Source organism: Anomalospiza imberbis, chromosome 6 (assembly GCF_031753505.1).
Source record: "Anomalospiza imberbis isolate Cuckoo-Finch-1a 21T00152 chromosome 6, ASM3175350v1, whole genome shotgun sequence".
NCBI lineage: Eukaryota > Metazoa > Chordata > Aves > Passeriformes > Viduidae > Anomalospiza > Anomalospiza imberbis.
The window spans coordinates 60,605,968-60,618,815 of NC_089686.1; the positions used below are offsets into that span (position 1 = coordinate 60,605,968).

Sequence of the window (12,848 nt, forward strand, 5' to 3'; positions counted from 1 at the left end):
TTTTTAAAGACTGCTGGGTCAAATCATTAAGAAAAATATTTATATAAGTCATTAACACTCCTAATGAGAGTGTCAGATGAATGTGAGCGAAGCTGCTAAGCAGAAATCACTAGAAGTCCAGGTGCTTCTTGCCGATGGCCATGGCGCCACATCCTGAGCTCAGCAGTTTGGCGGATCCTGCCAGATCCTGTTTGCTCGCGCGGCTCACTGTGTCTGACAAGTCTGGAGGCAAATGCAGCCGCTGTGGCAGGAGGTTTTCAGGAGGGGAGAGAGAGGGAAGAAAGAGAGAGAGAGAGAGAGAGAAACATGGAGGGAAAAAAAAGAGATAAATTCGTTTTGCATCGCGCATTTCAAAATGCTGTCTTTTCCCTGACTGATCCGTGTTTACTCACACAAATAATGCACTTCCCTGACACTCTTCTAGGGAGAAAAGGAATTATCTACCATAATATTCCTCTCATGTTCCAAATCCTTATATTTTGAAAACCTCAACGCAACAGAAATTATATAAATAATGCTTATTTGATGTATTAAAGGCACAACGTTTTAAATTTCGTTACTGCTCTCTTCACTGTGCGCCACAATTTCTGTAAAGATCAGGTTCATGTTTTCAATATATTGGATTCTCTAAATTGGAACGGATTTTTTTCCTTATGAAAATTTCCTAAAAAAATACAAATTTGCTCAAGGTATTTAATTATATCTATGCACATTTTCCCTTTAAAAAATCAGTGTTTCATCTGCATGTCAACCTCTACACCAAATTATTCGATTTCTATAGCACTACAGTGTAAGTAGAGTTTTATTTTAAATATGCACACGTGGTGACAAGAGTCTGAAAATAAATTACAAGATAGTCAAAAAGGAGATGGTCGAAAAGGAGAGTGCTCACCCTGGTTGCACATTATTCTGCTACATGTTTCCTCCTCATATTCTACTGATAGCGGCTAATAAAACCAAGCAGTGACAGCAGTTGCATTTGTACAAGGCAATCATACGTGCTAATCAAAGCCTGCCCCCCCACCCAGTGGGCTGTAGGAACATTAAATCCAGTTTACAGATGGGGAAACAGAGACAGAGGCTACATGGCTGCCCACAAGCACATGGTCCTTGCGCAATAAACCTGATTTTTCAACCATGACAAAAATATTTCCACCCTCCCTCTGAGGGTCTTTTACACTGGAGATATATAAAAGACATGGCATTGCCATTTAGCTTCTGTAAAGTAAGGTGAAAATTAATGTAAAACTGAGGCTTTCCTTGCTTAGTGGCTGGCTTGCTTTTGGACCCAGCGAGGCACTGAAAGCTGGTCAGATGAGACACTTGAGCACCTTCTGCACAGTGCAATAATTTATGAAACTGGTACCATGGAAGGAGCATATTTCTTGAAAGATTTAGCAGGCAAAGGCTAAACTGGGTGGTTCCTTTAAAATGCACATGCTGCTGAAGGGAACAGGAGAACAGCAGTGGCTGCAAAACTGAATTAGGGGGCTCTGTGGACTATCCTTATTCTCAGCTTTTGCTATATTTTTGCTTTTATCACACGTAAACACAGCTTCTTTTTCTTCAATACTTTTGGAACTTCTGTATCAAAAGAATTTGATTGAAAAGCACAGGAAATCTTTGAATTCTCAGTGAGCTGACTGCAGAATTCCTTGCTGGTTCTGAGACTGTGCAGCTGGGTGTAACTTGAGAGATGCTCCCAAGGGCTTCTCACCACTGGCCACTCCTGGCTGTGGGCAGCACTGGGGGAAGAACTGTGCTGTTATTTTCTCCAGGGGAAGGAAATGCATAAAGTAATGCATGAGGAGCAGGAGAGCCTGTGTCCAGGGTGAGATGCCATAGCTCAGTTTTGGAATAGGAGAAAGGTGGGTATTTATTGACAGCATTTTGCCTGTGAAGCACAACCCGCACACCTGTAAATACCACACAGTAACTGCAGCTCTGAATTTTAGCTGCATTAAACCAGTGCTGTGGCAGAGAATCCTTCACTCACAGCTCTCCCCTTACTCCCAGGCAGGTTAAGCCTGGCTCTGGCTCTGGCTGTGGACTGTGGCTTATGATGATGATGATTTCTGCCTCAACACATCGCACACAGGGCACGAGCCTTTCTCCTCTGGCTGCTGAGCCAAAGTTTTGCTGGGAAGAGCCAAGGTACGAATTGGATTGTGTGGGAGGGGCTGAAAGCACTGAAAAGCAGAGAAGGACAAGCTGGGAAATACAGAGGAGCACTTGGCAGACCTCTCAATCGCATTTTCTTTCTAAAATAGTGTACAGTACTTTGCTAGGGGCGGGGTGATGTGGGAGGTGGAGAGACAAGTGAACGGCTCCAACCTTCTCCCACTCCCTGCTGGCATCTCAGTGCTGCAAACAGAACCAAGACCCAGGAAACTCTTCTTACTCAGGGACTAAATACCCTGACTAAATACCACAGACAGGGAACAGCTGCAAACCCTGCCACACCGCCCAGGACTTCAAAGTGTGGCCAGAAAACAAAAAAAAAAGCTTTCATGTCAACGCTGTGCTCATTTGCTAATATTTATTCTAAAATAAATATATTATTTTAGAAAACATGCTACTGTATTTTAAATATAGATAAATGTAGATAAATATATACTTTCAGAATATATACTACTATAATAGTGTGTATATAGAACATATCTATTATATATATTTTATATACACATATATACATATATATATATATATACACTTTTAGAATATATACTACTATAACAGTGTATATATATATATAAAATATACCTTTAAAATATATACCACTATAATACTGCCTATTTACACACTGCCCTGGACTTAAAACTGTGGTCAGAAAACAGAAAAGGTCTTTTATGTCAACGCTGTGCTCATTTGCTAATATTTATTCTAAAATAAATATAATATTTTAGAAAATATACTACTGTATTTTAAATATAAATAAATGTAGATAAATACATACTTTCAGAATATATACTACTATAATAGTGTATATATATATTATATCTATTATATATATTTTATATACACATATATACGTATATATATACACTTTTAGAATATATACTACTATAACAGTGTATATATATATTATATTTATTATATATATTTTATATACATATATATACACAGATATATATACACTTTTAGAATATATAGTATATATTCTAAATTTGTGTATATATATATATATATATACTTTTAGAATATATGCTACTATAACAGCATATATCTATAAATATACCTTTAAAATATATGCTACTATAATACTGTGTATTTACACACTGCCCTGGACTTAAAAGTGTGGTCAGAAAAGAGAAAATGTCTTTTATGTCAATGCTGTGTTCGTTTGCTAATATTTATTCTAAAATAAAGATATTATTTTAGACTATATACTACTATATTATAATAGAAATAAATGCAAATAAATAAATAAATAAATACTTTTAGAATATATAATAATATATATATAGAATATATAATAGTATATATCTCAAAATATATATACTTTTAGCATATATCCTGCTATAATACTGTCTATTTCAGAAAATAGAAGAATGCTTTCAAATTTGCAAAGATTTAGATAGGAAAAGTAAAAAATTCAAGATCCTTAGTTTGGATGGTGGAGGTGAGTTGGGTTTTTACAGATGTATTGGTTATGACACAGAATTTCACTAGACTCTCCTTCCCCGTCTTCTTCAGGGAAGAGGCTGCACAGTGCTCATTTAGTGACTGGCTATTCCTTTAGTGACTGGCTATCCAGTATTTTATTTTCTTGTCACTGTTTACTCTGAGCTTTTCTGACATATTTATTGCACACTATTCAAACCTTGTTCTGAAGACAGAATGGCTTTTCAATAGCACATGTCAGTACATAGCACTTGAATGCTTCACAAATACCAGCTGTGTTATTTTCCTAACATTCTTGTGAGAGAAGGCAGCAAAGTTACCTCCATTTTAGAGACAAGGAACTGAGGCACATAAAACACATAGCAAAAGGCATCTTCTAATTTCAGAAACAGAATCTGAGGCAGTTAGGACTTGCTTTTCCAGAATGTTTAGCATTTTACAGAATTTCACATGTTGAAATGCTAACTTAATTTGCAGCTGAGTGCTTAGTATTTCTTCAAGAATCCCCAAGTCAGGCACTCAGAAAGCAAGAGACACAAAATAAGAATATTGAAATAAAAGTGCTGTGCTGAAGAAACATGGCCACGCAGAAGTTCAGTGGTATTGGCAGAGACCTATGATATTCTTCTGTGATATTCTATGATATTCTTCCACGTCTTAATTATGAGACCATTCCTCCTGCAATCCTTTCCTCTACAATCCATCCCACTACAATCCCAACTTTCAAACATGATAAAAAATTGCTGGTTCTCCAGGAAGCACATTTCACTGCATATACCACATTCATCCTTAGACCAGACCCATTCTGAACAACAAACCACATCTGAGTCCTTTGAAAACAGCTGAATATTATCCTGTCATTAAGATCAGAATCACTGGACACACACACATGTTCCTTGTGATCAAAGCCTGCACAGGTATTTCAAAATATCGTTCCTTATGTTTACTGTGGGGAGAAATTTTCTGTGCGCCCTTATACAGGGCTGAAAATATTAATCCTAACAAACATATTAACACAGTTTAAAAACATTCTAAATGTTAAGCCACAAACAAACAGGAAATTCATTGCATGGCACTATACAGACATCTACAGGTTAAGGAGCTGGCCTTTATTTTTGGCACCAATAGGGACATTGTGGTCACTTGAGCTAAGGCAGTAAGTGATGGTATGAACAGGCTGTGATCCTTCTGGAACACCAGCACCACATTTTCACAGTTATTTGCTGACCACAGAGAAACAGTGTCATTTAAAGTCCCAGTTAAACACAAAATGTCTCCTGGTGGACAGACTTCTCTGCTATTTCCAAGGCTCTGACCTCCATCCCTTTCAAGCTCTCTTTCTCTGATCAGCCTGGCAAGAATCAGGAAGATTTTTCTCACACTGGCAATCCCAATCCTTGCCCAGGCCTTGCATCTCACAGCTGCTTTTCATGACAAAAATGTCTCTTCTCTGGTTATCTGCAGTCCCCAGTCTCAGCTTTCTGCAGCCAAGCTCTTCATTCCTGCCCCTGACATTCCTGCATTTCTCCTGCCTCTGTTTCCAGCCCCTGCTCCTGTTCCTAAAGCCTAGGTTCAAACTCAGCACCAGGCTCCCCTTCCTTGCCTTGACCCCTTGTGCTCACAAATACCAACTGTGTTATTTTCCTAATACTGTTGTGAGAGAAGGCAGCAAAGTTACCTCCAATTCAGAGGCAGGGAACTGAGGCACACAAAACACACAGCAAAAGCTATCTACTTTTATTGATTTTATTTTGTTTTATTTCAGAAACAAAACCTCAGCCAGGTAGGACTTGCTTTTCCAGAATATTTAACAATCCCCTGGTTTGTTCTCCTCCTCTTCTCACCTATTCTGGATCTGTTCTCCTTTCCCCTGCTGGCACTGCTTCCCATTCCTGCCCCTGCCCAAACTGTGGGCACAGCCAGTGGCTCCCCTGCCCCTAAAAGCAGGTAAACACCTGGAGAAGAGTCAATTTTTATGCACTGAGTGTGCCAAACAGAACACAGGACACCAAAAACCCATCCATGGCAGAAGTGCTAGACATAAAATTAGTTTAAATCATTTAACATTTTCACTAAAATATTCCAGAAGCACAAAACTTTCTGTAGCCAGGGGCAAGCTGGCAGGGCAACAGTATTTTATGTCAAAATGGTCATAATGTGGCAAAAGTAAACGTGCAAGTGAAAATAGGATCCCGTAATCACCCTCCTTGGGATAACTTCTTAGACAATGTATCAGTGGAAGGTAAAGTTTATCAGTGAAATACGAGGGAATGCTGGAGTAAACCTCCTTTGTGCAAAGTCGATTGTGTGGCTGCATTATTACAGCGTGCTTAATTACATGATCACACAGCCTTTTCACCCAGAGAGGCTGCCAGGAAGGTTTAAACTCGGGATCTTCAGGATCAGACTCCCAAACTTTCATTCTCTGGCTGAAGGAAGAGCTGGCTCTGGAAGAAGGATGTGATGGGGCAGGGCCCAGCTGGGGAAGGGGCTTGGTGTGAGTGGTGGTGCTCTTTTGGGCAGCCTGGAAGGCTTTGCAGGGTAGGAACAATGACACTGAAGCCAGCTAAGCACACGGCTTTAGGGCATGCATTACCAGAGGAAAACAGTTCAGACAAAACTTATGACATACTTTGTGTCTGCTCCTCCCTCTGCCTGAAGAAAACTTCTAATTACTTTATTCGTTCTCAACGGGGGGGAAAAAAAAAAAACCCAGGCAGAAGTGGAAGATGAGATTATGTAAAAGGACAGCTCAGAAGGGACACAGAGCAATCAGCGAGTCCAGTCCCAGCACAGAGGACCAAATACTCATTGATGGTTTTCTGGGATGTAAATATCCACACCCTGGCTATTCCAGGAACTTCCAGTGGGTTGCTACATTTGGTTTATTTACTAAATAAATATTATTTATTATTTATTTGTTATTTTAAATTATTGTTTAAATGATTTATTCATTAAATAAATATTAATTTAATAAATATTAATAGGTATGTAACTTATTTAAAATTTAATCTTATTAATGTAATTTTATTTTAAATATTATTAAATTATATCTATTTATCATTGAAAAAATCAATCCTACTATACAAAAATACTAGCAAGTGCTTTTGCCAGTGTATCTTACTTTATCAAGAGGGTTGCTTTAGAAAGGGCTACAAAAATCACATATTCTGTAAAATCCTTTAAGCAATGAAGAATACAATAATTTTTTAGCAACAATCTGATAAGCAGATAAATGTGTATTGGCACAAATCTAAACCCCAAGTAATTCTGTATATTACTTCAAAATCATTATATATTTTCACTCCTATTTTAAGTGTAATACTAGAGCAAAAAAAAACCCATAACATGAGTGTTGCAAAATCACTGAATCTCATTAAAAATGAGGTGATAATTTGTCCTTAATTTGATTCAAATTAAAGAAATTTCACTGAAGTCAACCTTGAGACTCTGGCAACAGTTACACAAAGCTTTAACAACTGGGCCCAAACTTCCCAAAAAATCTTTACAATTCATTTATTTGGATCTTTGACTAAAAAAAAAAAAGAAAAAAGAAGCTTATTAGTCTAGTATGGCTGCAGCCCTGCCTTGGGGCAGGGAGATGGGTTAATGACCTCTCTAGATCCCTTCTACTTCCATTTGCTACAACTCCATGAAGACTGAAGTCACCAAAGCCGAAGGGATTTGGTTCAGGGGGAAGAGGGGGGTGGGGAGAAGAATTTTAGGAATGCTGGGAAAATGAAAGATGCAGACTCTTAGGTGGGGAGCTTTACATCCTACTCACTCCTCTTTGAAGCAGAACTCTCCCCATCCCATCAAGCCCCCACAAGACAGAATGGGAACAGGCTGAGCTCCTGTCACTGCTCCCCCCAGCTTATGCTGCCCACAATCCAACACTTGCATGATGTTTTCCCCTTTATGTCTTCTTATTATCACTAACTTTTCACCATCAGTAGTAATTTCTACCTTTGGGCTAAATGTAGACACAAAGATGTGTGCAGGTACATGACTAAATTTCTTCTAGAGAGAAAGGTTTTTCTCAAATATTTGACATAGAGGTTATTACAAGTTTTGGCTTCTTCTCTTGCCAAGCTCACAAGTTGAGGGGCACCAGATATCCATATTCTGATGAAATTAATTCTCTTTTATAGGCAGGAATCATATGGCTGCTGTGAAATTTGGCTCACAAATAATGATGGATCACCATCCACAACATTTGTCTTATGGAGAGAATGGAGCCAAACTATTCTCTCATGGCTGCATTTCAGTCTTACACAAAGTCTTCTTAAACCATTCACTATGAAACTTTTAGGTTCCTGCTCATGTTACAATTTGCTCAGTATTTTAACAAATTCAGGAGATAAAACAGTTGGTAACTGTTTTTCTGTATAATGGACATGAACTCAGTTTCTTCTTGCTCTGCTATATTCATCGACATTACATCATCATTTTTAGATCACAGGAAGAGATACATTTTCTAAACTGGCCATAAAGAACAAAAGACCTGACTCTTAAAAACAGCATTCTAAAATTTTCTACATTTCAGGAAACTGTGGTTGATTTATGAGAAACTACAACTGTATCAGCTCTTGTTAAAATAATAACATCTACCATAAGCAAGTCCTATTTATATTTTTTTAAGTTGAAGCACAACCCAAGCCATCGTGGTGTTAACTATTGCTAACGCCAGGTGTTGAGAGAAGGCTTCCAGTAAGACTAACTGAGCAATGAACTTCCACCTATATAAGTCTGTCTGCTAAAGGAGAGATAATGCTACTGAGAATATTTGAACAAAATTCTAAAACTCTTATTTTCCACCACTTAGAGAATGCAAAATAAAACCCGGGCAATTCTCACTTTCACTTGATTTACAGAACAGCAATGTTTTAATGTGGGTTTCCAATAGTGCAGATTATTTAAACAGCATTTTTAAGGGCACGGGGCAAAAATTAAAAACCATTAATAAACCTACTTGCTTTAATGATAGTTTTTGCAAAAATCCATTTAACATTTCAGAACACTGTGCTTTTCAGTGTGTCTGCTTTACAGAAGGGATATGATAATATCCAGGAGAATTCAATTCAAACTCTGCTGATTTGTTTGGATGTGCCACATGGTACTGTTTCTGTTTTCTGACCAGAAATCTGAATTTAAAGCTTAGTTTTATAACACTGGCTGTCATTCAGAGACGCTTGCTTGTACCAATACAATTCAATTCTGTACACATTTGTGTAAAGATTCATCCCTGGGGTATTTTGGGTGGCTGAAGAAGTTCCAGTTCCAGACTGAGTAGAGATGGGTGGGTTTGTGGATGTGCAGCTCCAGTCACTATTTTCAGTGTCAGGAAAGGAAAGTACAGACAATTGTCCAAACAAACTCATTCCAAAGAAAAATTCCAACATGTGGATTTGTTACATGTGAAGGGACTCAAGTGGAAGGCAAAAATACAGACTCTTTATGTTCTAGCTGCAGTCTCTGGATAATGAAGAAGCTTATAAGAAGGGCTGGATCCATCAGTAATGGTTACAGGCTGCCCAAGGACCGCAGGTGTTCAACTGCTTGTCTGATCCAGAATCCAGAGAAATCCATGGTAATCTGACAAGCAGAACTGGACTAAATACTTACACAGCACACTGTAGTAATGCTGATAACAGTTCTTACCAGGCACAAATGGAAAGACTGTCTCTGTCTTGAAGAGTTTATGGTCTGAATACACAAAATGGGTAAAAAGGAAAACGACAAAATATCAAGGCAGAAGGAAAAATGTCATGATAGATAAATACCATATTAATGCTTTATTAAAGTGTTTTTTCCCCTTCTAACTGAAAAGTTAATGTTCAGAAAGGTGAGTGAAAGCGAACAGCCATAGGGAAAGAAATTAAGAGACAAAGGGCTGAAGCAAAGATGGAGTGAAGAAAAGGAAAGATGGAGGCCAGGAGTTAATATAATCTGGTTACATAATCTAGGCATGAGATTGAGAATATATTGTTGAGATTGGAATATATTGCCTAACTCCTGAAAGGAAATATGGTTCTAAATTCAAGCAGTAGTTCATGAGTCTGATGTGACCATCTATGTCCAAAGCAAGGGCATTTCTCCTGTGGATCTGTTCTTTTTGCTGAATATCTCCTCCCTGAGCTTACGTAAGAGCAGCGTGGGCCCCGTGATGCAAGTCTGGGTAATTCCAGGGCTCTCAGGACAGCCCGGGTGGATGCTGATGTTCATGTCACATTCTCTTCCCTGATGGATTCATTCAACCTAATTGCAGCTGTCTGCAAGTCAGCCATTCAGCCTAACCTACATCATAAACCCAGGGTGGGATGAATCCTCCTTGCAAGTGCTTGTCCATATCTGCTGATTATTCAGGAAACCCGAGTGACTCGCTCAAACCAAATTCTTAACTCCCAGTCTAAAAGGTCAAGGGGAGGAATTCAGTCCTACAGCTCCGTGAAGCCTCTCACTGAATCAGTGCCTGCAGTGTGTCTGCTCCTTTGAATGCATTGCAGCGTGCCACGGAGCACAGATTTCCTATCACACCACAGATGGTTCACTGGAAATGGTCCAGAGCTGCTGGTGATGCCCACGATGCTCTACAACAACTTGAGTCTCTCTGCTGGGAAGTTTGAGGAGCGTTCGAGGCACTGTGTGCACAAACAAAAGCTGTGGATGTGGGGAGGAGGGAGAAACAGCATTCAGAGCAGAAGCATCTGTTCCAGGATTACAGTGTTACTGTCACCCTCGAAAATTTCAGCTAAAGTGAAAACCTAAACAAATATTTGAGTTTGCATCCAAAACTATCTGCTGAAGTTCACTGTAATTTACCAGGCTTCTGTCTCAGCTCCTGTCACGTTTCAGAAACCTCATTAACACCCTCCTTTAAAAGCCATTTCTGAGGGTGTACCACTGCACAGAATAACTGATAAAATGTATTCTGCCTCTTGATAAAACCATCCAGATAGATTTCAACACTTCACAGAAAGGTTCTGCTCCAAGACAGGCAAACCACACTGGCAAGTCTCCATTACAAGTGCATTTCAGTGATGGTTTGCCAACTCCAAAAGTAAATGTTAGCTGGGGAGTGTTGGGAGGAGGGTTATTGTTTTATAGCTGGAACAGCCCTGTGCTGTGTATTTGCTTTTTAAAGTCAGCTGGAATTAGAACCTTTCCCTTGCTAGGCAGCCCAGCAGGGCTGGGAAGCATTTCTGGGTGTTCAGACCCGGAGCACAGGCTGCCCACGGGGAAGATTCCCTGCCCCTGTTCCACAGCCCTGCTCCCTCCTCCAGACACGAAGGCTTCAGCAACGGGGAACTGCCTCAGCTTGGTGCAGAAACATATTGCACGACCAGAACACAACAATTATTATCACATTTGTAAAGCTTCAGGGATAGGAACAACTTAATAGCTTTTTGAAGGAGGCTAATTTTCTGGAGCTTCTTATCCTTTTTTTTTTTTTTTTTTTTTTTTTGCTTTTCATGCATGGACAAGCTCTTCTTTGCTACAGGTATTTCTCTGGGTCTGTTTTGCAGGATTATCACGTGTGGAGGAACACAAATTATTCAGTCACTTTAAAAGAGTGAGAGAGAAGTGAAAAAGGGCCATGTAAGTGCAAATTACTGCTACCTACCTCTGTTTTAAGAACAAATATAATTTAGATAGATAAATGTATTGCTGGTTTACAAAACTCTGCACATTTTCAAATCAGGGCTGCCAAAGAGATGACCAGTTTATTTTTGCAGCTTTTCATAAGCTAGAAACTTCAGCTCTGCAGTGGCAAATGCCACTGGGAGACACATCATGCTGAAGCAAAAGGCAGGCCAGAAGAGGGGAAAAAATGGGTATTTCTGCTATCATTGTCTTCTCACCCTAAAACTGCCACTGAATTATGTTCAGTTCCTGTAACTCCCAGGTGAGGATGCAGACATTACATAATTCATATTCTAATATCTCTGCAGCACTAATCCCCCGTGACTCACTTTAAAACTCCAGGTAACAAAGGCTTTTGTAGTGTTACTTCCAAATAATCTTTAGACTTCAGAAATCCCTGAAGTGTAATTTAATCTCTGTAATATTGGCTCAACCTGTTTTGCTATGAAAACTCATGGTGGCATGTTTTTACTCAGTGATTGATATTGCTCATTAAAAGGAGAGAAAAATTGCATTGGTGAGCGAGCAGTCGTTCTGCCCACGCTCTGGGAAAGCCAGGCTTTAAAGGAACTTTAAACACAGAATGAGAAGGGGAAAGGTTAAAAGACAGGTCACACTAATTTCTTTTTAAACAACTCTGTTTCAGACAGTAGGTCTCAGTGTGAATGAAAACAAATATATTAAATATGAATGACAGAAACTGGTATCACATGAAGTGCAAGACTTTTGTGACTAATTTTGATTAAAATAAACATTGCTATTTATCAGAAAGTTAGGGGGAGGGTTGAACATTTGAGCAGATTCCTACATCAAAAATGTGTTTTGTAAAGAAACTATATGTCAAATTATAGCTATTTGCTTTCAGCTTTCAGTTATTTCGTTTTGTACTTTTCATGTGTCAGTATTTTTTTCATTTCACTTCTTTATTCTGTACTACAAGTAAGTCTCTTTAGAGCAATAAGATCTTTAAAATCCCTTTAGTGTTTAGAAATGTCAACAATTCAGTAGATTATACTTGATGAATAGGCCAGATAGAAAAAACCTGCCTCAAGTTTTTATCTCAAGTGAAGTAAGGTGCTTTGAAGAGCACTTGATTTGAGATTTAGAAGCCTGCCACTATTCAGCCAGACACTCTTGAGAGCTGTTAAGTCCTGACCCATAGCATGAAAACAGGTTGCAGGGAGGGAAGAAACACCAGTAAGAAATAGATTTTGTACTCCCTGTGTAATTATTTCTTCTAAATACCATTTAAACATTTCTTCCTATAAATAAGTAAAAACCTAAGAGACAAGGCAACCTTATCAGACCATCTTATTTGAGTATTTTGAATGTAGCTGGAACTTGCCAGGGGGAACAGCTACAGCACTGGAAAAAGATGAGGCTCTAAAGGGAAAAAAAAATATCTAAATGGTTCTTTCCATTTGAATAGACTACACTGACATACTAAAGCTTCGTATTTTTGACAAGAGACATAGAAAACAAAGAGGTTTTCACTTCAAAACATGCAGTGGAAGCACACAGAGTGGTTTGCTTTGCTATAACTATAGAAAATATTTTTTTCATCCTTCGCTATCACTTCC

The 12,848-nt window shown here is 38.7% G+C and overlaps 1 protein-coding gene across 1 annotated transcript in view; it reads right to left on the minus strand.

Moving 5' to 3' along the window:
* Positions 1 to 12,848, minus strand: part of ELP4 (elongator acetyltransferase complex subunit 4) — a 130,947-nt gene continuing 118,099 nt past the window's right edge. The window contains exon 10 of the mRNA XM_068194807.1: positions 1 to 241. Within this exon, the coding sequence (XP_068050908.1) occupies positions 110 to 241 (132 nt within the window). The 3' untranslated portion in view covers positions 1 to 109. The remainder of the gene's footprint in view (positions 242 to 12,848) is intronic.